This window comes from Microcaecilia unicolor, chromosome 3 (assembly GCF_901765095.1).
Source record: "Microcaecilia unicolor chromosome 3, aMicUni1.1, whole genome shotgun sequence".
NCBI classification, from domain to species: domain Eukaryota; kingdom Metazoa; phylum Chordata; class Amphibia; order Gymnophiona; family Siphonopidae; genus Microcaecilia; species Microcaecilia unicolor.
This window is the reverse complement of record NC_044033.1, coordinates 256,996,323-257,020,561: the sequence shown is the minus strand read 5'-3', so window position 1 is coordinate 257,020,561 and position 24,239 is coordinate 256,996,323. Positions and strand designations below refer to the sequence as shown.

General features: G+C 45.2%; 1 protein-coding gene across 2 annotated transcripts; it reads left to right on the top strand.

The window, feature by feature from the left end:
- The first annotated feature begins 1,639 nt into the window (after positions 1-1,639).
- RCN3 (reticulocalbin 3) lies at positions 1,640-13,116 on the top strand. 2 transcript variants are annotated; one of them, XM_030195434.1, is made up of 7 exons: positions 1,640-1,699; positions 2,860-3,100; positions 7,511-7,704; positions 10,601-10,773; positions 11,191-11,251; positions 11,463-11,662; positions 12,296-13,116. In XM_030195434.1, the coding sequence occupies exons 2-7, from the start codon at positions 2,877-2,879 to the stop codon at positions 12,401-12,403; spliced, it is 960 nt and encodes a 319-aa protein (XP_030051294.1). In that variant the 5' UTR covers positions 1,640-1,699; positions 2,860-2,876; the 3' UTR covers positions 12,404-13,116. The 2 variants fall into 2 exon arrangements, with proteins under 2 accessions (XP_030051294.1, XP_030051295.1); XM_030195435.1 differs by lacking the exon at positions 1,640-1,699 and adding an exon at positions 1,784-1,808.
- Positions 13,117-24,239: the final 11,123 nt, after the last annotated feature.

The following is a 24,239-nucleotide window of genomic DNA, read 5'->3' as shown; positions in this document are numbered from 1 at the left end:
AACAAAGCAAGCAAACCTATGAGCTGCTGCATCCACATGTTTTTTTTTATTGTTGGTCCATCTGTAACAAGTTTAAAGCTGTTTCAATTGGATAGGCAATGCCTTAAAAGGTAGAGAACAAAAGTATTTTTTTTTTAGTTATTGGACAGCTTTTTAATTTATTTGAAAGCTTCCCATATGTAGATATAAATATAATGAAATATAAATTAAATATCACTAAAACAGCTTTAAAATTTTGTATAGCTGCTAGAAACAGCAATTTTAAACTCTGTATTTTGTGCTCATTTTTCTACACTAAAAACTAAATAAATACACTGTATACAATACAGATGGCCAAATTTCAGTGAGGATGTTTCCTGATGGGTTCATCTTAAATGTTGTTGTAATCTGCCTTGTTAACTTCAGCTTTATATCAACCAGTAATAAACAATAGTAAGTGCATTTTTATAATATACCACTGCATTCTTCAAAACAGAAAGAGCAAGTTCCCACAAACCATCTAGGCACAGATTAAAAAAAAAAAAAGCTTTAAAAGAGCTTTCAAGATGCGAAGGCGGTAGAACGAGAGGACATGAAATGAGATTGAAGGGGGGCAGACACAAGAAAAATGTCAGGAAGTATTTTTTCACGGAGAGAGTAGTGGATGCTTGGAATGCCCTCCTGCGGGAGGTGGTGGAAACGAAAACAGTAACGGAATTCAAACATGCGTGGGATAAACATAAAGGAATCCTGTTCAGAAGGAATGGATCCTAAGGAGCTTAGCCGAGATTGGGTGGCAGAGCCGGTGGTGGAAGGCGGGGATGGTGCTGGGCAGACTTATACGGTCTGTGCCCTGAAAAGGACAGGTACAAATCAAGGTAAGGTATACACAAAAAGTAGCACGTGAGTTTATCTTGTTGGGCAGACTGGATGGACCGTGCAGGTCTTTTTCTGCCGTCATCTACTATGTTACTATGTAACCTAATACATGTTAAATGTGGGATATGAATGTCATAAATAAATAGAAACTCTGAATGATAAGCACCTGATTCTCATAACATGATGTCTGTTTTAGTGGCCCATTACCAGGAGGAAAAAAAATCTGTGCACGAATATAACACTAGGGTGTCCCTGTAACCAGCCCCTTCAACTGATCACTTATTAAGATTTGTAACAAATTACTACTATTCCTATGAAAAGTTATCCCGTTTTATACTTCCTCTGTTGCACAAGCTGGCATGTTTGAAAATATAAATGAGATTAAATAAAATGCTAGTAGTAAAGAACGACACCGTGGATGCAGCAGCTCTCGCTTTGTTTTGAGTATACGGGGATGAGGGCTGCGCGGGGAAGGGAAAACTCAGACAGACCTAAGTGGTTTCAGCGCGTTGACGTCACTTCATCTCCTGTCTATTAAACCTCCTTTCTGACAGCCAGCGCGTGGGTATCGTATCGTGGGTTCTTTCCTCAAAGAGCAGCACGCAGCGGCTCCATCCCTGAAATACCGCTAGGCGCCAGCAGAGGGAGCCGAAACTCCGTACAAGCACGTGTCAACGTGGCGCTCGAGAGCCAATCACCGCCCTGTCGGCACCGCCCCTGGGCCGGCTGCTGGCCTCCGATTGGGCAAGCTGTAGGCAAAGCCCCGCCCCCTCCATGGCTCTTTAAAGAGACGGCGGCAGCGTGGTAGGTTACTATTAGCCTCTGTCCTCACTACAGTCTGGTAAGGGGGAGGGATTGACTGCTAGGGAGGTCGGGAGGGGAATCAGATTCCTGCTTTACTGAGTGCTTGGTGGGTGAGGGTGGATTTCCTCTTCGCTCGGTGTTGGGGAGTGAGTGGATTCCTACTTTACTTTGTGCTTGTGTGTGTGTTGGGGGGGGGGGTGGATTTCCTGTTTTTGAGTGCTGGGGGTATGTGGATTCCTGCTTTACTGAGCGCTTCGTGTGGGAGGGTGGATTTCCTTTTTACTCAGTGTTGAGAGGGTGGATTCCTGCTTTACTGAATGCTTGAGGGGTGGATTTCCTCTTTATTGAGTGCTGGGGGGTGGATACCTGCTTTACTGAGTACTTGGGGGGGGGGGGGGAATGGATGCCCTCTTTATTGAGTACTTGCGGTGGTGGATACCTGCTTTAGTGAGTGCTTGGGGGGTTGGATCTTGCAGGGATGGGGTAGAAAGCTAGGGGAGTGGGTTGGATGTATATTTTACTGGCTTTAGGCTGTGCTTTAGAGGGGTGGGGGTGGATTTGAATGGAATAATGTCAAAGTCGGATCCCACGATGCATGTTATATGGCTGGTTGTAGTGAGCGCGTTTTTTTTTTTTGGGGGGGGGGGGTCAGAAAGCTGAATCTTCCATAAGGATGCCAGACTCCTACTGAACAGGTTTCCATGGCTGCTGCTATATTTGGCTCCCTGTTTCTACACTTTGTTCTCTAAGAAATCTGCTACATTCTTCCCCCATCAGGCTTCCACTAGTGATCCCCCTCTTCTGCCATGTGCACAGGATGCTACGAGGGATCCCCCCTCTCCTGTCATGTATAAAGGGTTCCAGGCTGCTACTGGGGATCATTGCCTCATGCCCAGTGCAGAAGGTGCCAGACTGTCCCAAGGCTGCACTAGGAATGTGGGGATGCTGAAACCTCCCGCCATAGGCAGCAGATTCCCTTTTGCTCAATGTATACTTCTGTAGTTCATGGACATGGAGATACCTCAGAACTGACTGATCTATCCAGGTTGCCCAGTTGGCGCGCACCACTGTCGTGAAATCATCATGCCATGACTTTGTCTTGGCACAGTGGTGTATCACAACAAATTCTGGATATCTGAGACATTCCCGTAGACAGTAGTTTAATGTACTTGTTATGTTTTGTTTGGGACACTTTAGAAGTAACATCAATCAAGATGAAATTGCTGGGTGCTTTTTGTATTCTCACCCTTGCTGCCTCCTGGGTCTTCTCTAAACCCACTCAGGAGAAGAAAGATCGTGTCCACCACAGCAAGGACCTGAGTGATCACGAGCATGACGACAGACAGGGCTACCAGTATGACCATGAGGCCTTCCTGGGCAAAGAAGAAGCCAAGACCTTCGAGCAGCTGACACCAGAGGAGAGCAAAGAGAGGCTGGGGTAAGAACATTGCCTGGCAGTGGCTTCATGCTTCAGTAGAGGGTTGACCCAGCTTCAGCACTGGCTGCCTCCTTGAGAATTAGCCCATAATTTGGAGCCATTTCTGTTCAGTAATGAGGTGACACAGATGCCCCCCTGCCACTGGAAGTTTGCATTCAGATAAGGGGAGGACAGTCCTGGGAATGTGTGCAGCTTGTTCATGCCTTGTGCAGTTAAATGTGACAGTTCTCTCTCTCCAGCTCTGGGAAGCTGGGTGGGTGCAAGGAGTGGACAAGAATGGCAAGTGCCCTGGGAGTCAGTCAGGCAAGGCAAGGGGGGCTACCCGCAGCCCTTCCGAATTAGTCTGCAAAGGGAAGAGGGAAGCTGTTCTAGATTTGAACCAGGCCTTCTGCTAGTGGCGACCTCGCTTTCTCCTTTTAATTCTTTGGAGACCCCTCTGTGTCTGTGCCTCCCACAGCTGGAGGGGTTGGCAGGCTCTTCTCAGGACCATGCCTGAGCGAGAACACGGTCGCAGGGAAGAATGGATGTATAGGGAACTAAAGTGATTCACCTCCTTAAAGAAAAGCCTTCAGGTCTTGCTTCTGTTTACATGTAGACAGCAGCACTGAACATGTCTTAACTTCTGTGAGATTCAAAAGTCATGCAGACGTTGAGTGGATGGAGGGTAGTCATATGATAAGGCTGTCTCCACTAGAGCAGAAAAGCAAATTATTCCTGTAGAACATGAAAATAACCTCACCTAGGATTGGAAGTAGAATCTAAAGAGAGCCTGTGGCTCATTCTCGTACCCGTTAACTGGGCGGTTGGAGCTAGCCTTATTGGCACAGCCTTTACCTATTCTTTCACTAGAACAGTGGGGACCTTTGAGCCTGGCTGGGTAGTGTGGCGAGGGGGCCTGGAGGAGGAGCGCCCAGCCTGAGGGGAAGGGAAGCTGCTAACGTGGCAGCCCAGACTTATTAGGAAAAGAGGGAGGAGAGAGGATGCTAGATGGGCAGAAGTGGTCGTCTGCCTCTCCCCCCATCAATCTGCTGCTTTTAACTTTAGACTGAAACATGTGAGAAGGTTCTGCTGCCCTTCCTTCCGTCCCACTCATTTGTTTTCTAGCAGTGCTGTTTCTATTAAATGACTTGTATCAGTAAGACCTCCTTCGGGAGTTCTTAAGAGGTAAAAATGTTACCAGTGGGGCCAGAAAACACATTTCTCAGCAAGGAAAAGAGCAGCTTAGACAGGGGGGGGGGGGGGGGGGGGGGGGCGGCTGGCTTTTCTAAAATTCAGGAAAATTCCTTAGCTTGGCAACTTACATGTCCAATACTGAAACTGCTTTAAAAAAGGTGAAAGATCCCATTTCTGGATCAGTGGCAGAATACCAGAGTCTGCAGCCCTGGCTACTCTTCTTGCTTTCCCAGTAAGACCAGTTTTTCCTTCTTCATTACTGCAAACTCTGATTTTGCTCCCTACAAGAGGAAATGCATTTCTGCTTTTTTTTCTCTGCTCTTGCAGTGCAGACAGACCCTGACATCTCAGAGTTTCTGTTTCTAATTATTCTGTTTTTCTCTCTTCTCTTTGGGAAATGTGTCTCTGAGCTCTTTGGATTTTGCACAGTACAGAAAGAAATGCGTTTCTGCTTCTTTGCTTTTGCACTGCAGACAGACTCTGACACCTCAGGGTTTCCAGCTCAGCTTGTTTCTGCACATTTCTATTTTCTAATTTGTGGTCTCTTATTCTGTGTTTGGTGAGGGATCTGTCATAGTTTGACTGGTCCTATTTTCAACATAGGAGGTGAATTGGGGTTCTAGGTTGTTGCTAGGAGAGTGCTGGCAGGTCCTCGAGTCGAGTGTGATTTTTGCAGTGCTGTGCTTGTGGCTCAGGGTGCCTGAGATTGGAAAGAGCACATGGCACTGTGGATCTTCTGTGCATAACTTTCCTTCTTTAACCCTTCCTTTCCACCTCTCATGAGGGACTCATTGTCCTGGACTTTGCATATAAACAAACTATAGATATAAAATATAATCTGGCATTTTGAAAGTAACAGTTCCCGCCCCCATCTTTAATCCAAGCAATGCCCCTTGTTCCAGGCATGTGTAAAGTCCACTCCACTGGAAGCTTTTCAGGCTTTTATCTTGCTGACTGGTTTATACAAGCATCGTACACCATATCGGTGGCAAAATAGTGGGTTTTCCAGCATGTGAATGTTTCATAGTGTATTTTTCTAGTTTGGCCAGCAGGTGGTGCATGTTTTATGTTTAAAGCTGTTGTAGAGAAATTGACTGTTCCTTCTTTAGTTTAACCAGGGCTTTTTTTTTGAGGGGGTACTTGGGGGGGGGGGGGGGGGTACTGAGTACCGGCACCTTTTCCATTGTCTGTTAAAATTGACCCATGGTTCCCAAGTTTTAATGAAAGAGCTCAGGCTCTACACACCAATTCTGCCTTGTCATAGATTCTGTAACTGGTTGCTGGGGGTCTGACTATTGTGGGGTGAGTCCCTCAGTGATCACCCCACCCCTGAAATGTGGCCTAGCATTTGAGTACCGGCACCTTTTTTGCTAGAAAAAACGAACTGAGTTTAACACAGAGAGGACGTAACCTGCAGTGATGTGGCCAGCTATAAAAAAAAAAAAAAAAGTTGTTCTGGGCTCTGACTGGCCCAGGAGCTCAAATAGAGTTAGTTTGGAAATTCTGGATTTTTCTCTAGTCTCAGTTTGGAAGTAGAGAGAGAGACTTTTTTACTGAGACCCTGTGAGCAGTTATAGTTGCTCACAGGTTATAGAAATATATTTCCTGTACTTCCCAGGCACTATCCAGGTAGTGATAAAATGTTTACATAGTTTTATAATCAATCCTTATTCATTTACCTGTTTTCCATCTATTTCTATAGTTCACTGGTCAATATTGTGACTTTTTTTTTTTTTTTTTGCTGCTTGTTTGGACTAAGAATCCTGGTGGTTTGGGTGTTGGGTCTGTGAGTGCTTTCTAGGAACTATGGGACCACTGGGCGTGTGGCTCCAGTAACCTAGAAATAGGGTTACCATATTTTGTCCCCCAAAAAGGACACATGCCCCTGTCACACACCCCGTCACCCCCCTCCCCTTACTACTGCCCTGGTGGTCTAGTGACCTCTCTGGGGCAGGAAAGAGCCCCCTCTTTCCTGCCTTGCATGCATCCTTCCTGTTGCTGATCTCGGCGCCGATTTCAAAATGGCCACCAAGAGTTGAAGTCTCGCGAGGTCACTTCAACTCTCGGTGGCCATTTTGAATCGGCACCAAGATCAGCAACAGGAAGGATGCATTCAGGGCAGCGCTCCAGGCAGGAAAGAGGGGGCTCTTTCCTGCCCCAAAGGCGGAAGAGGTCACTAAACCACCAGGGCAGTAGTAAGTAAGGGGAGGCTAGCAACCTACCCGTTCGCCCACCAGCCTGCCCGTTTGTCCTGAAATCCAGACAAACGGGCAGATTGGCAAAACCCACCTGGTGGCCCGAACATGTCCTCAAAAAGAGGACATGTCCGGGTAAATCCGGACATATGGTAACCCTACCTAGAAATCACTGGGGATAACTTGAGAGCTGGAGACTCACCCAGAGGCAGTTGGTAGAAGGAGGATGCTAGTGTAGAGCACATGTGCAGGTGAACCTGAGCTGTTCTGGGGATAGACTCTGTAAGTGGCCACAGGGTTAGCCTCAGGCGTTTTGTGACAGTAACACACTCCAATCCCGTGGTTGGTGTCTGACAGTGGCAGCCAGAACTAAACCAGACTCTAAACATGAGCTCAAAATTCAGGGTTGGTAGGTAGTCCCTGTTACACATCTGAGTTGGAAGCACAGTTCCTGTATAGGCCCCTGTGTGAATAATAAAGCTTGCAATGTTTAATATGCATTAACGTATGATAAGACACATCAGTAAACAAGGCCCTAAGTTTTTGTAACGGTGGCAGCAAAGAGTGACAGACCTTGCCCTAGGTCACTAGAAGCACAGCAAGTGAAACTTAAACACTAGCTTCCTTGGTTTGCAGCTCTTTGCTCTAAGGCCTAGGCTGCCCCTTGGGAAAGATAGAGCAGTGGGCAGAATAAAAGGGGTTAACTGACAGAAGAAACGAGAGAGGGAGCTGGTTCAGTCCTGCGAGACTTCAGAGAAGCCAGAGTGTGGAGTGGAAGGGGAGGAGGTAAAGTTCATGGAGTCACCTCGCTCTTTACATCTTCCCTTTTGAGTTCTTAGCAGGGCTCCATGATGTTTGGCCTGAACAGGAGGAAAGGTTTCTGCTTCATATGAAAGCAGCTTTCCAAGCAGACGGCACACACAAGGGGTGACAGCTTTATCCAGTCATTGGGTGCATGAGAAAGGCTGTGATGGCCAGGGTAGGCTAGGAAAAGTCACCTTAAGGCAGCCTTTTCACTTCCCCACCTTGTGCTGTGCTGCAGGAAAATCGTTAATAAAATAGACAAGAACAAGGACAACTTTATCACTCATGAGGAGCTGAAGCAGTGGATAAAGCACAGCCAAAACCGCTACATCGACGAGAACGTCAACAAGCACTGGAAAGACTATGACCTCAACAAGGACAACAAAATTTCCTGGGAGGAGTACAAGAACACAACCTACGGTTACTATGCAGGTAAGCAAGCACCGTGTGAGGACTCGGGACACAGCAGTAGGGGTTTGAACATGTAAAACTTGAACAACTGAATTGCTTTTATCTTTTTTTTTTTTTTTTTTTTTTTTTTTTTGTTCAATAAAAATAATTTTAACATTAAAAATCTTCCCTCCCAAAGTAAATCCTTGGATGTCACAAGTGGGTCAAGAGTTAAAGCTGACAGCAAAGGTGATAGAGGACAGCTCTGACTTGTGCCTCGTCATATAGTAAAAGATGATGATCCATTTGCCCAAGCATATGCCCGGGGGTCAACGTACAAAGTTCACACAGCAGCCTTTAAAAAAATCCCTGGACTCCACAAGCGTCCCATGCCACAATCAGCATGGAGGGAGCATCCCGAGTCTTTGCCAAGTCCAATCTTACGAACATTTTTTTAGTTAGACTATGCCCTTGGAGAAACCCTACTTAGAGCACCGCCACAAGATCTGGTAAAAAAAACAAGATGATCTGTTAGCCAAATCCTTTGCAAATAATTTTGCTTCATGCGTCACCTGATCTCAGCCAGGTTTATGAATCAGGTAAAACCCCTTGTTGCAATATTGCATTAAACATAGATCTAATTGGGAGAACAAGTTGAGCTCTCAAGATCTTATAGAATTCACCGCTGTAGGCTGCACCCATCTGGTCCAGGAGCCTTACCACACAGACTTTGATGAATGGCCCAGGACTCCTGTGGATACCCCTTTAAGGAGAACCTGTTGTAAAACACCATTACCATGTAAAATGAGTTTATCTTGTTGGGCAGACTGGATGGACCGTACAGGTCTTTTATCTGCAGTCATTTACTATCTGTCTTATTTTCGAAAGTGATGGGCGCCGAGATTTCGACCCAAATCGGGAGATGGGCGCCCAAATCGGTATAATTGAAAGCCAATTTTAGGCGCCTTCAACTGCACTCCATCACGGGAACGAACAAAGTTGACGGGAGCATGTCCGAGGTGTGGTGAAGGCGGGACTGGGACGTGTTTATCAGCCGAGCAGAGATGGGCGCTTTTGGCCGATAAAAAAAAAAATATGGCCATTTTTAGCGCGATTTTAGGTCACTTTTTTTGGGACCCTTTTTTTTCATGAACAAGTCCCAAAAAAGTGCCCTCAATTACCAGATGACCACCGGAGGGAATCGGGGATGACCACCCCTGCCTCCCCCAGTGGTCACTAACCCCCTCCCACCAAAATAAACAGCTTTAACAACTTTCCCAGCCTCAGATGCCATACCCAGCTCCATCACAGCAGTATGCAGGTCGCTGGAGTTTAGTGGGTGTAGTGGACTTCAGGCAGGTGGACCCAGGCCCACCCCCCCCCCCCCCCCCCACCTGTTACACTTGTGGTGGTTAATGTTGAACCCTCCAAAACCCACTATACCCACATCTAGGTGCCCCCCTTCAGCCATAAGTGCTATGGTAATGGTGTAGAGTTGTGGGCAGTGGGTTTTGGGGGGGATTTGGGGGCTCAGCACCCAAGGGACGGGAGCTATGGACTTGGGAGGTATTTAACTTTTCTTTTTTTTTTTTTTTTAACTTTTTTACAAGTGCCCCCTAGGGTGCCCGGTTGGTGTCCTGGCATGTGAGGGGGACCAGTGCACTACGAATCCTGGCCCGTCCCACGACCCAATGCCTTGGATTTGTTTGTTTTTGAGCTAGGCGCCTTCGGTTTCCATTATCACTGAAAAACGAAACCGTCCAGCTCAAATTCGCACATATCCGATGCATTTGCCGGGCACAAACTGTATTATCGAAAAAAAAAAGATGGGCGGCCATTTTTTTTTTTTTTTTAATATGGTCTGTCCCGCCCCTTCACGTACCCATGGTCATGGGCGTTCACATTCGATTATGCCCCTCCATGTATGTTACTATGCTAATGAGCAGAGCTACAGCAGGGCTGGACACTGCTCCCAGTGGCAGGACAGAGGATCTCACAGAATCTTATTTGAGCTCCTCTTTGGAGGCTTCCTGACTGCCTCGAGATCAGCACTGCTTTCTCTTTAGCCAGTATTATAGTACAGAGCTGTTTAAGTCAAGAGGGAGCTGCAAAGCAGGTGATTCATCACCTGCTCGCATATAGCCAGTATGCACACAGATACTCTTGTTTCATGTCAACACAACACCAAGCTGTTTCTCCAAGGAGCCAGGGAAGGGAGGTGCAGGGATGACTCTGGGCTATTCATTTCCATGAAAAACTGAGGAGAGAGCAGTGGAAGCATCCAATTTTCCTATTATAACTGGCTGGATATATTTGTTATAAAGTATTTCCATATCACCCAGCTACCATTCTGAGCACAAGCAATGGCTGTAACCATAAAAGTGCAAAATTAGTTACCACTTGGATCTAGTGAAGCTGGATTGGAGTGGGACATGCCTTTGAGCCAGCAGTGGAGAGGGAAGGGGTGTTTATTTTTTAACTGCATTTCCCCACTTTTTGTCGTGACCAGGGTCCATTACTGATGCAGCCCAGTGATGGGGAAAGAGGGAGAGAACAGGCTGGGTTATGTACTGCCATCAAATGAGGACTGAGACTGCTGGACACCTACTGAAGGGATAATTAGCGTACAAGAATTTTAAATCAATAAGACATAGAATCAAGTTGTAATTATAGACAAAACAGAAAAGATGTTTCAGAGCAGAGCCGTTACAAACCTCTACAATGCAGAACACGTGTAGTCCTGTGGCTGATGGAACGAAAGTCGTTCATTCTCACGGCAGCCAGGTTGCTGCAGCAGCTCCGCTGGGGACTGGGGAAGGTAATTAAATGAAACAGGAAGGCAGGGCCTGTGATCCTTACTGATCTGCCGTGTTGGGAGTGGAGGGTTGAATCGGCGAGATGGTAACAGTCTTTCACCTTTCCATATTTATCATTGCAGATGAGGAATTCAGTGATCTGGAAGACAAAGACACTTACAGGAGAATGATGAAACGCGATGAACGCCGCTTCAAGCAGGCCGACAGAGACGGTGACCTGATCGCCACACGGGAGGAGTTCACGGCCTTTCTGCACCCTGAGGAAACACATTACATGAGGGAACTAGTGGTCACGGTGTGTTTGTTAGAGATTTTTCTCATATTCCCTCACCTTCAGCTCGTGCAGTAGAGGAGAAAATAATGCAGTGAAAGCGATATTCTTATTTAGACAGCGCTAACAGATGCAGGCGGTGCTTTAGACACATGATCAGCTATTAACTTCAGGAAGCAGGAATTGTCTAAAGAGAGCCAGACCAGAAGCACAGATAGAACAGATGGGGGGGGGGGGGGGGGGGGCAGGGAGGCCTTTTAAGAGTCTGTTTGCCTCGTGAAGCGTGCAAGCAGTGGAGGCCTCCAACCTAGAGGTAGGGTGATGAAAGTTATCCTGCAAACAGAATGACATTGGAGGGGAAGGGGATACACCCCCCCCCCCCCCCCCAATCATGTTCCCTTTCCACCCATTCCTCAGTAAGCTTCATTTTTTGTGCCACAGGAGACCCTGGAGGACTTGGACAAGAACGGTGATGGCTTTGTGGATGTAGAGGAATATATTGGTAAGTTCACAATGAACTTTATCGTTCTCTCAACTCCTGATGGGAAATACCTAGGTTTTCTCGCCAGGAGGGGAAAAATGTCTTTCCATCTCATCGTTATTCCATGGCAGAAGTAGCCTAATATTCCCTAGGTCACAGTGACACTACAGTGTTGCTCGGCAGCTGTGCCAGGCTCCCCTTCTAACCTGCCATTTCCTCTCCTTTCTGACAGGTGACATGTACTCTGCCGAGACTGACGGGCCGGAACCGGATTGGGTGGCCTCTGAGCGCAAGCAGTTCCTAACGCTCCGGGACTTGAACAAGGACGGAAAGATGGATCACAGCGAGATCAGCTACTGGATCCTGCCCACCGAGTACGATCCCATCGACGTAGAGGCCAAACATCTCATCTACGAGTCAGACAAAGACAAGGTCAGACACTAAGGCACCGGGGGTGTGGGGGGGGGGGTGTGGGTTGGAGACCCTGCATGTCCCCACACAAACTCTGGAACCTAGGCCACCTTCCCAGTCTGCTGCACCTCCCTCCAAAGTGTCCTAGATAGTGCTGTTTTGTGCCTTTGGATATCAGTCAGAGTCTTGCTCGTCACATATCTGGTAGTAGGAGCACCCGAAACTTGCCAGGTAAGACTGTCCTCCCATCAGAGGGAAGTGAGATGCTGACATGCCAAGCAGTCCAGTGCCACCTTGTTGCATACACACCCGCTGGTTTTCCTCCAGTCTGCCTAATAAAGAGGGTGCAGCTCTACCAAGAGCTGGGCGACAGCTGCTAGTTGGATATGAGTCCAACAAGTTCCTGCCCAGCACATTGCCGGCACCAGGGACAGTGGCAGATCCTTTCCTAAGATGAGAAACCCAAACCCAGAAATGGAGATTAAAATGCAGCAGTACATTATTTCATGATACTGCAGAGGGGGCTAAAGCATCAGTCATTTCTCCTACACCCCCCCTCCCTTCCAGTGAAACTTGGGGACTAACTGATTACTAGACTAAATCCAGCAATATGAGTAAGTGTGGTTGAATTAATTCCCCCTTTTGCTTCTACAGGATGACAAACTAACCAAGCAGGAGATCTTGGATAACTGGAATATGTTCGTTGGGAGCCAAGCCACAAACTACGGGGAGGATCTCACCCGCAGACATGACGAATTCTGATTTCTGCGAATGCTGTCGTACTGCAGGCACAGCTGCTCCGTGATTCGGAGTGGAGAGGGTGCTTAGTTATTTAAGAAGCTGTATGTGGGAATCTCCATCAAGGATTACAATGCAGGACTTTTCATGGACATTGGATCAATGTATGATTGTCATGGGACTTTAACCACTTCCAGAGCTGTGGCCAGTCACCAGCGGCCAGTGTTCCTGGAGGTTCTCGGACTCTGTGAGCCATGGGCCAGAGTTTGTAACATAGCCGAGGCCAGCAAAACCAGAAATCTCAGTTGACAACCTGCTCCACCCTCTCTTCAAATTAAACTTTTTTTTTAACCATTTGTAATATTTCTGATTACAGAAGTATTATTTTTAAAGATTATGATGTGCCAAACATTCCCTTGTAGTGGTGAAATGGTAAACTTAGATCCCCTCGGCTTTGTGGTTTGTTCTCTAAGCCATAGGGGTTATAGAAAAGGCAAAGATGTGTTCAGGACTTGCAGGTGACAGAGGTTCTTGTCCATCGCTGTGGAGAGGAAACTCTGTTTTGCTGATGGGGAGGAGATAAGTGCTCTCTTCTACGTTTGTTGTGGGAGACAGAGGTAGTGGGGAGACCTGGAGTCAGCTTAGACGACCAGGCTGGTACAACAGGAACCTTGTGACACAGGCCATGTGCAGCAACCACTCGGGTGATGTAAGACAAATAAAAGTCTCTCCAAGCCTCTAACTTGTGTTTTTTTTGCCGCAGCCTTTGCTGTGGGATGATGGGAGCAGAAAAATGTTTCTTCCAGAATTGCAGGTCCTTCCAGAAGTGGAGAAGTAGTAGCCAAGGGGTTACAGTTCAAATCCTACTGCTGCTGCTCTTTCTGATGTTGGACAAGTCACTTAACCCTCTGTTGGCTCAGGTGTAATCTTACATCATAAACCCTCCAGGGTTGTTTTCCCCGCAAACAACCCTTTAACTATAAAGCACACTAAGACGGCAAGGGGGGGTCAGTCCTTGAGACAGCCCTAGGGAAGGGCAAAACATGCATGTCGGACATTAACAACAACCCCCGGTGCAGCAAATAAAGGGTTTGGATATTGCTTTAAAGATTGTTTATTCACACAGCAATAGGCACACACATATTACATAAGGAGAAATTAGATCTTACCTGCTAATTTGCTTTCCTTTAGTCCCTCTTCTGAGCTGCAACATCAATCGGGGAAGCACGTTGACCACCCAGAGATTCTGCGGGACAATTCCATACTGGAAAGAAGCGTCCCTCCAACCAGATACAGAGCTTCTGTTTCAGCCAGGGCTTCCCCTCTTTTTATAACAGCTCACAAACAAGTGTGCCTGGAACAGAACAATGAGTGGCATATACATTCCTCTCTCCCAGGCACCCTCTCATGAAAACACCAGCCTTTGGACTTGTTTCTCAGCACAGTCCTGTAGTGAGTTACCCACTGCAACGGAGCGTTGTGGTAGCAACCTGTCAAAACAAACATTCTGCATGTCAGAAAACAAATATTCTGGGTCAGCATAAGTATATCATATCATAAGTATTATACTCCAATACATTCCACCTCTTGATACCTATGCTCACACAGAAGTATACATGGTATTATGGACCGCTCCTGCTGGAGGGTGACAAATTTTACATGTAAGAATACAATTCCATACCACCAAAGCAATACTAAGTAATAAAACTATTAGTAATGGATGTGCAAGCCATTGGAGAAATTTATCTGCTCCAGGAGAATGACCAGTTAATGGATCCCACCAATGATGTTGCAATTTGCTCCGAATATTTTCAGCGACTAGGAGAATGTGGGTTTTATTTAACTGGGCATCCACCTTCATAATACATGAAGTTTGATTAGTGTCTTCTAAATACTGATGTACAATCTCGGATTCATTTAGCATTTGCTGTAGTCTACTATAATTAACATATAACAGAGGAGCACAGAAGAAATTATACGTATAGATTGTGGAGGTGCTTATCTGTATATCCGGGAAAAATAAATATTTAGCACCCTTCCACCAAAATACTGATATATTACTGTAACATTGGCTAACCACCATATTCCCTAAAAATGGATTATGTTGTACGGTCGAGCTATTAGCTGTGGTAACACATACCATCTGAGTGGATATCTCTACAAACATTTCATAATCTTTAGGGTACACCGTGAAGGTACATTCACCAAAACGAGGTGATAAGCATGGTTCATATAAAGGTGTTTGTAAAGGACAAATTAATCTATTTAAAAATACAATATGATAGATCGTAAGTATTATTATACTTAGTGATATACTGTCCCTTTACATGTGGACTCAAATTGTAATTGTGCATTCTGTTGAACAATAATAGGTACAATATAATCTATATATATAAAACTCACCCTCAACGTTCTATTTTGACTGACGTCACTGAAGCCAGGTTCGTAAGTTCGAAGCTCTGAAGCCACGAAAATCACAGTCTCTGGGCCCCGCCCTCGTGTCAAACATTATGACATTGAGGGCGGAGCACATTCTCACTTCCAACGTTCTTCTGCACTGTAGCTCTGCTCTGCCCTCACGTCAAATCGTGATGACGTCGAGGGCGGGGCAGACATTACTCTATGGGTTCGTACTGCAGGGGCATTGACATCACGCTAAAATCTTCTGTTTCGCCAGATCAGTGGGGTGGGGGGGCCTTCAGAGAGGGGGGAGCGCCGGCAGCGACGACATGGGTGGGGGTGGAAGGGGCTGCACTGGCAACAGAGACATCGGGGGGAAGGGAACGATGATGGACGCTGGGGGGCAGGGACACAATATAATCGCTGGCTGCCTGCACGGGGGGGGGGGGACCAGGAGACACACCAAAATCGCAGGGGGGCAGGGGACACAGGAAAATCACTGGCTGGCGGGGGGGGGCAGAGGAGACAGCACAATCGCTGGGTGCCTGGAGGGGGAGCAGGGGACAGAGGACAATCGCTGGGTGGCTACAGGGAGGGCAGGGGAGATAGGATAATCACTGGGTGGCTGGAGGTGGGGCAGGAGACAGACAACAAATGCAGGGTGGCTGGAGGGGGGGGGGCAGGGAATATAGAAGACTCACTGGGTGCCTGGAGGGGACGCAGGGAACACAGGAAACTCGCTGCGTGGCTGCAGGGGGGCAAGGGACAGAGGAGACTCGCAGGTTGGCTGGAGGGGGGGGGCAAGGGAAAAAGTATAATCGCTGGGTGGCTGCAGGGGGAGCAGGGGAGAGAGGAGAATCGCACGGTGGCTGCAGGGGGGCCAGAGGAGACACACTCGCACCCAACACTCTCGCTCTCTCTCTCTCTCACACACTCGCACATTCACTCTCACTGTCTCACACACAGTCAATCTCACACATACTCTCTCATACACACTACAAGGAAAACCTTGCTAGCGCCCGTTTCATTTGTGCCAGAAACGGGCCTTTTTTTTTTACTAGTATTTACATACAATCTGTGTATTCTGAATTGCATAAACATGCAGTTCTCCAGTACAATAGTGCATATTGCAGACTGTAAGACTATTCTGAGGTACCATCCAAACCTCTCCAATACTTACCAAACAGGGTTTGCAAATGGGTATGCATCCCCATCTACATCTGAAAATTCTCTCTCTGTTGAATAGCATACAGTACCTGCAAGGTACACCATGTGTAATTCAAAGCCTTTGTGACATTTGTCCATGAATCATTTTGAAACAAAGTCCTGCTGAAATAAACAATTATGTCCTTCCATTGCTGGTAACACCAATTGTCCCAGTGATGGAATAGCAGGCATACAATTCGCTAAAATATTCAATTCTTCATATAAGTCCTTCCCTAAATAATGTAATTTGTTATACAAAGTGTCAGTGTCTACAGTATTTAACACTCCCAACCCAGTACCAACAGTTCCTAAAATGGTATCATTCCAAGTCCTCCAATACCGTGTACAATGTGGCATCTTAGGGCAAGTGATGTTATACGTTAAGATCATGCGCTGATGCTTCATTGACATATTTTTACAAGTTTGTGGTAGACGCATTACGCAGGAAGATAACATACTCGGTTCCTGTTTCCAGAAAACATGCAAGAAGTCCATCCAGGTACTTCAGTTAGTAATTGGGGTGGCATTTGCGAACACCCATTCCCCGGTCCGATTTATCACTATTAAATCTTTCTTGCACATATTACAACCCTTTAAAAATAATAGCTTTTGTGTCCTGTTCCAATGAATCCATTGTTGATCTCGGAAGCCAGCTCGCTGTACACACCCCGTCCAGTGTGTATTATTCAAGATAGTCAAATTGAGGGTGACATTAGTTACCAACAACACACGACCCTGCACCTTCCACAGTGAGCTATTGTCAACAGTAACATTCATAATAAGGCAGCTGGTAGTACAAGTGTAGTTATCTTGAGTCAGCGTCTTGTTCTTCGAATTCTTCCACCAATAGCGGACCACATTCGTTTGGTTGAGGATTTCCATCGCCGGTGTCGGGGTATACACTAATGGGTAACCACCCAAAAGGAGTATGACAACGTACTACAAAGGATAAACAACAAGCATGTTATTCTCGCAAATAACAACGATCTATGGGAACATTATGCAACTGTGAATCACCAGGCTTAACAATAGCCATTGTTCCATCTTGTCCTCTGGCCACCACCTCAGCTGGCATAGGAGGCTGAGCTCCAGTAGGGTCCTTAACCCAAACCTTCTGTCCAAGTTGCAAATCAGTGGATCCAAAACCAGCCAGTGCACGAGTAGTGGATCGAGTAGGTGTCAATTTGCTATACTCTGCTTGAGTAAACCATTCATACGCTCTACTAATCCGGCTGACTGAGGATAATAAGGAATGTGATAAATCCATTCAATGTCATACTCAGTACAAAAACTGGTGAGCAATTTATTTTTAAAGTGAGTACCATTGTCTGACTGAACTTGCGAATGATGAGGTTCAATAAAACAACAGTATTCTGTGCAGTTGCCCTGCGACAGGGATGTACAACCAGGAAACCTGAAAAGGTATCAACAGCGACACAGACATATTGTATCCTTTAGACAAAGGTAAAGGGCCAATGTAATCAATCTGCCAGATTTGACCAGGCAACCTTCCGCGGGCCAAATGACCTCGCACTGGATGGGGTACCGGACGTTTAGTCAAATGTTTGCAGATTGGACAATGTGCAATAATATCTTTAATGAGGGAAGTGGTGAGTGCTAACCCACGCTGTCGTGCCCAATGCAGTGTGGCTTGTTCGCCCATATGTCCACTTTTTTGGTGTGCCCATGTTGCCAAACCTGAGCAATTTTCCGGTTCTTCCAAGGTTTCCACCTTGAGAGGTGAAATTTTGCTTTGTTCATCAGCCACTGCGTTGTAAAGCCGTTCTAGATTATCACCCTTGCAATGAGCATCTAATTGAAAAACAGTAACGTTAGTAGTCTGTACATAATTCCAAATGTCTTGCCACAAATTCTGTACCCCATAAATTTTTTTTGGTATTAATTTTCCAGTTGTAATGGCACCTGAGTCTTTTGTTTCTGCCAAAAAGCTCCAATTAGCATAATCTTCAGTTACTGAGACACTTAGCTCTACCTCTCCTGTCTGCACTGGCTACAAATCTAAGGCAGTTTGTATTGCTTGCTGCACTTCTTCAAAAGCTTGTTGTTATTTTTCTCCCCTCTCAAAATTATATTTTTTCCTAGTCACTTTATATAATGGTGCTAAAATTTGCCCCAGGTGGGGTATGTGTTGTCTCCAAAAGCCAAATAATCCTATAAAACGTTATGCCTCCTTTTTATTACAAGGAGGAACAAATTCCAAAATGTTCTGTTTAGCTTTTGGCAAAATTTCCCTCAGACCATTATGCCACTGAATGCCTAGAAATTTCACTGTTTGGGATGGCCCTTGTATCTTATGAGGATTTATTTCCCATCCTTTTTTTTTTTCCTTTAAATGGAAAATTCACAACTCCAACTGAGTCTGAACATCCTCCTGTGTTTTCCCTTGAATTATAATATCATCAGTATACTACTACTTAACACTTCTAAAGCGCTACAAGGCATACGCAGCGCTGTACACCATACATGAAAAGATGGTCCCTGCTCGAAGAGCTTACAATCTAAATAATGCACAATTTGCATATGATCGGCTAGAGGAAACTCATCTAAATGATCTGCCACCGTCCAGTGACAGATAGTGGGGCTATGAATCCAGCCCTGTGGTAGTTTTAATAACCCCCTTCTCCATTAACTCTTTTATAGTTTTACTGATCTCAAGGTGCCCCCCTGATATTCTATACTGTTTTATTTTACAACATTTTTATTAGTGACACTTCAATAAAATACATGCTTGACCATATATATACAGCCTCACAGTTACAAATGTTCATAAAGAAACTTTTTTGTTAAGCTAATACAGAGTGCCAACCAATTATCACATTTTATCCCCTTCCCCCTCTTTGATAGGAGGGATGTCCCCATGTCATTTACGCATTGCTTTAGTAATGACTGTACATGGAATTCTCATACAGATTATGGATCTGATCCTCAGGTAAATATTTGAAATGTTCGTGCAGTCAATACAAGAGGCTCCATACAATCAGCAATTGTGTGACTATTATTCTCATCTGCTCGCTGTTAGATGGACAGTATGTAAACCATATACCCTGATAACTATGAAACTGTGTCCTATATAGTCTTTAAACCTTTATTTAGTAAATCTATTGCGAATCTATAATTAAACAAACAGGTTTTCTAATAGCCAGTTGTTCATCAGTCCGTGCATTGTGTTGTTTCTACCTGTATGCCATCAGATTACATGCAGTTTGAGTATACATTAACCTTTGGCCTTATTAATTGTGGCAACAAAGATTGTCAGCCATAATGAACATGGTATACAACCAGCATCTTAGTGTTTTCATCTTCCAATTAAACCAACACTCAAAGGAACTTTTATAACAAATTAGCAAGTGAACACTCCTTATAATGCTCCTACCCCCCCCCCCATCCCTTTATCCCCCCCATTACCCCCTCCCTCCTTGAATCTCATCGAATGTGTGTTTCTAAAAATGTCATAAATATGTATCTTTGACTGCTTCTCGGTTATAACGTGTTAAGTACAAGACTCCGTCCTCTTTGGGTTAATATGTCTAACAATGGCCCCCAAAGCTTTAGAAAACGCGCCTTATGGTGGCATGAACCTTTAGCCTCCCTTGCTTCCCATGTCATCAGTTGATGTGTCTGGTTTCGCCAATGCCAATAGTCAGGAGGTTTATCTGAAGTCCAAGATTGTAATATGCATTTTTTTGCCACCAGACATAACTTTCGACATAGAAGTGTCTCATCTGCTGTTAAACCCCGGAATGCACCTGGGCAGTCCAATATCAATTGCAGAGGAGTACCCACTATTCTACGTGATATCAGTGAAGTCATAAAGTTTACTATCTTCCGCCAATAGCTCTGAATCATTAAACATTCCCAAAATGCGTGGTAAAAAGTGTTCTCCACCAGATTACATTTCAAGCATTTTGGTGTAAGGATTCCTCCCATTCGGGACAATTGAGCTTGTGTGATATAGGCTCTGTGTAACACCTTGAATGCACATTCCCTATAATTAGCTCCACTGATTAGTCAGGGAATACTTTTTATGTAGGCTTCAATATCCCAGTTAGATAAATCCGCTCCTGTATCTGCCTCCCACCGCCGACGGAGCTGAGTCAACCCCACTCGTGGTGTCAGGGTCCACAATGTCCTCTGAAGCTGCGAGATTGATGGCGCTTCATCAGAGATATCATCAAAACATTTTCAGATTTTCTCCCCTAAATGAAGTTTTAACGCCTCCCCATCCAAGGATTGAATATAATGCTTCATCTGACCATAGCTAAAAATGTACCTCCAATTTCCCTCTAGTGCGAGTTGTCCTAGGGATTTCAAACTTCCTTCTCCATCTAATATTGTTTCCAAACGTATTAGGCCTTTTTCTTCCCATTGTATAAAGACCGGATTTTCCAACCCTGGTGGGAACATCGGATTTCCCCTTATAGACAACAGTTCTGATATACTCGGGTTACCCCCCAGCTTCTTTGCCAAGCCTCTCCACGCTGCTTGTAGAGGCAATAAAAGTATACAATGTTTCAACCTCTGTGGCAATGAAATGTTTTCTATATGTAATAGGGTGATTAAGTCGTAGGGGCTAAAATAAGCTTTCTCCAACTCCAGAGGTGTATGTGTGTGTGAAGAGAAAGCCCAATCTCTCACCACCCGCATTAAACTAGCAAGGTTGTAATATTGCAAATTAGGGAGACCCAATCCTCCGTGTTGCCAGGCTCCCAGCAAAAAGTGCATCTTGAGCTTCGCTTTCTTTCTTGCCCAACAGAACCGCCCCACTAATTGATAGAATTGTTTAATGTCTTTTTGAAGTAATTTCAGCGGCAAAACCTGCAGGACATATAACCACCTGGGTAGAATTGCCATTCGAATAAGGCTAACCCGACCTATCAACGGCAAAGGTAAGGCCCTCCAGGTGTCCAGCTGTTGCGCGGTATGATTAAGCAACCGAGTGACATTCAGCTTGTATATATCCTCCATCTGAGCTGTCAGAAGAACTCCCAAGTACCAAAATGAGCCTTCTGCCCATCTCAAAGGAAAATCTTCTTTCCAAAAAAATCGGGTAGTCATAGGGATAGCCAGAGCTTCCGATTTCTCTAGATTAAGCTTAAAACCGGAGTAATCTCCAAATTCTGCAAAAACTTCTAAAAGATCCGCAAGAGACTTACGAGGACTAGTAAGAGTCATTAATAAATCATCGGCGAATGCCGCGATCTTAAATTCCGCCTGTCCAATCGTTACTCCTCTAATAGTCCTATTCGAAATTACATCCCGGATTAAAGGATCTAGATAAAGAGCGAAAAGCAACGGTGACAGTGGGCACCCTTGTCTAGTTCCTCGACTAATCTCAAAATTCTCTGACCATGTTCCATTTACCAGGACCCGTGCTCGAGGAGAGGTATACAAGGCTTGAATTGCTTGCACAAACCAACCAGTAAATCCGTATTTAGTGAGGACAGAAAACAAAAAGGGCCATTCTACACGATCAAACGCCTTTTCAGCGTCGAAACTGATCAATAATGCATGCTCTGCAGAGTTCCTTAACTTTTCCAGTGCCATCAAGATACTACGCAAATTTTTAGTAACCGAACGGCCTTGAACAAAGCCCACCTGTGCTTCATGAACGAGATTTGGTAATACTCTTCCCAACCTATTAGCCAGTATTTTTGCACATAATTTTACCTCGAAATTTAACAGGGATATAGGTCGGTAGGAAGATAACAACATTCCATCTCTGTTCGGTTTAGGTAATACCACTATCTGGGCTAAATTGAGGTCGTCCGGCAGCTTTCCCCTTGCCACCCATTCATTAAATACCTTGGTCAGTGTGGGGACAATTTGATCGCCCATCAATTTATAGAATTCAGGTTTGAAGCCATCTGCCCCAGGTGACTGATTGCCCAAGCCACTTCGTCACAGTTTATAGGGTCATTTAAATATTGAATGTCTGCTTGTGTTAACAAGGGGGCTTCTATATTTTGTAAGTACATATCGCTTTGCAGGTCTTGGCTGCCTCCTGCTCTATAAAGTTGTTTATAATAACTATGAAAGGCCTCCCTTATCTCCCCATCTGTATGTAGTACCTTCCCATCTTTATCTTTAATAGCCACTATATGCCTAGAAGCATACTGTGAGGCTATTACTTTAGCTAGCAGTTTACCCCCCTTACTGCCATGTTTATACAGCTGAAACCGATAGTATACCTGCGATTTTACCGCCCTCTCGTGTATCAGGGAGTTCACCGCTGCTTGAACTGACATCCACTCTTTTCGCACCCCAGGGGACGGAGTCTTACCATATTGTTTTCTCAAACCTAGTAATTGCTTTTCCAAGCGCAGTAGTTCTCGGTCCCGAGCTTTTTTATAGTGACTGACATAGCTAATAATCTCCCCTCTTAGGACTGCCTTTGCTGCTTCCCAGAATATCGCCGAGTCTTCCACTGATCCTTCATTAAGATGTCTGTATTCTTCCCATTTGGCAATAAGAAATTCCCAAAATTTAGAGTCTTTATAAAGATAACTGGGAAATGCCCAACCCCTATTTTTTTGCGCAGTATTATCTCCCACTTGCCACGTCATCCAAACTGTGGCATGATCTGAGATCACACAAGGTCCAATAGCAGCGTCAGTAATGTCTGTAAAAGTCTGGCGTGATATCGGCAAATAATCAATCCTTGACTGGGTTTGATGGGCCCTAGACAGGTGGGTATATTCCCTTTCTGTCGGGTGCAACGTACGCCAAACATCTACAAGGTCTAATGTATCACACATATCGGGCAGCCCTCTAGTGCTGATTGCCCCCTTTTTCGGATGTGGATGGGATTTATCCATTTGCGGGTCCCACGTCATATTAAAATCACCCCCCAACATCATGGGGAGTGGTGCCATCTTAGTAAGGGTTTGGAGAAGTCGTTTATAAAATTTAAGATCTAGCGTGTTTGGGGCATATATGCTGCCTAAAGTTATCTGCCGCCTAGCAATAGTAACATTACAGAGAATAAAGCGCCCTTCTGGATCTTTGTGCACATTTTGAATCTGGGACGCCACCCCTTTCCTGAGAAGAATAGCTACTCCTCCTTTATTGCCTACCGCAGATGAAGCAATACAGTCTCCCACCCACCATTTAGCTAACTTTGTGTGTTCCTGATCACTGAGATGTGTCTCCTGCAAAAGGGCCACATCAGCTCCTATTCTTTGGAGGTACTGCAGGATTTTAGATCTTTTAATAGGTGAATGTATACCTCCCACATTCCATGTTACTAGCTTAATCATCTTTCTTAAGAGAAGCAGTCATGATCGACCAATAGTGAATCATATTAATGGAGAGGTGCCATCCCAGCCTTTGGCACCCCCCTTTCTTACCAAACATCTGTTTTATTGGCAAAAATAAAAAATGCAGTCTGAAATACCAGTCACATTCAGCGCCATCATCCACACACATTCCATTTGACCTCGCTGTTTTACTTTGTTTTCTTTCTTTTCCTTTAAACCTTCCCCTAATCCCTCCCCCCTTCCTCTCCCCCCTCCCCCCTCCGCTTTCCCTTCTATACCCTCCCGACATGTGCTTCCCCTAAGGAAACCGTCACTTTTTAACGCTTACCCATCTACTCTTCTATCATACAGTTCTACATTCTCCTATTTCCCTTTATCCCCCCACAACTACAATTAAACTCTCTAGATTCCTTGTCTCCTTTCATTATGCAGGATCTCCACCATAACATATTTTATTCTATATGTCTGGAATCCCCATCAATAACTCACCCACGGTGCTCCCAAAACAGACCTCTTAACAGTGTCCATAACATAAGTGAACGTCCATCAGTAACTTTAAAGATTTCTTCCTTGTTCCTGTAACTGTTCAAGTTATCCTTAATTTGTTCTTCCCCAGTCCACACGCTGTGCTGCCTGAAGTGTAACTCCTTTAAGGAGTATTGAGGTGAACTTTGTCAGATCTTTTTTAGTTCCTCGCTGGTTCATGCAGGCGCTGTATCCGCTGATGTGGATGGCTCTAGCTGTGCCAGTCCGTCCACAAAATTTTTTGCTTCCTTTTCAGACGTGAAGGATCTCATTTTGCCCTGATGCGTTATTCTCAAGATAGCAGGATATTGTAGGGTAAAACTAACTTTCAGATCAAAGAGTTTTGAGCATACTGGTGAAAATGCCCTCCTTTTTGCTGCTATTCCCGTAGAATAATCTTGAAAACAGAGAATTTTTTTATTGTCATAAGTCAAGGAATTAGTGGACCGTGC

Coding starts and splice junctions, on each gene's coding strand:
- RCN3 (XM_030195434.1), top strand. CDS start 2,877: ATGAAATTGCTGGGTGCTTTTTGTATTCTCACCCTTGCTGCCTCCTGG. Junction 7,705..10,600: donor AACCTACGGTTACTATGCAG/GTAAGCAAGCAC, acceptor TTATCATTGCAG/ATGAGGAATTCAGTGATCTG. Junction 11,663..12,295: donor ACGAGTCAGACAAAGACAAG/GTCAGACACTAA, acceptor TTGCTTCTACAG/GATGACAAACTAACCAAGCA.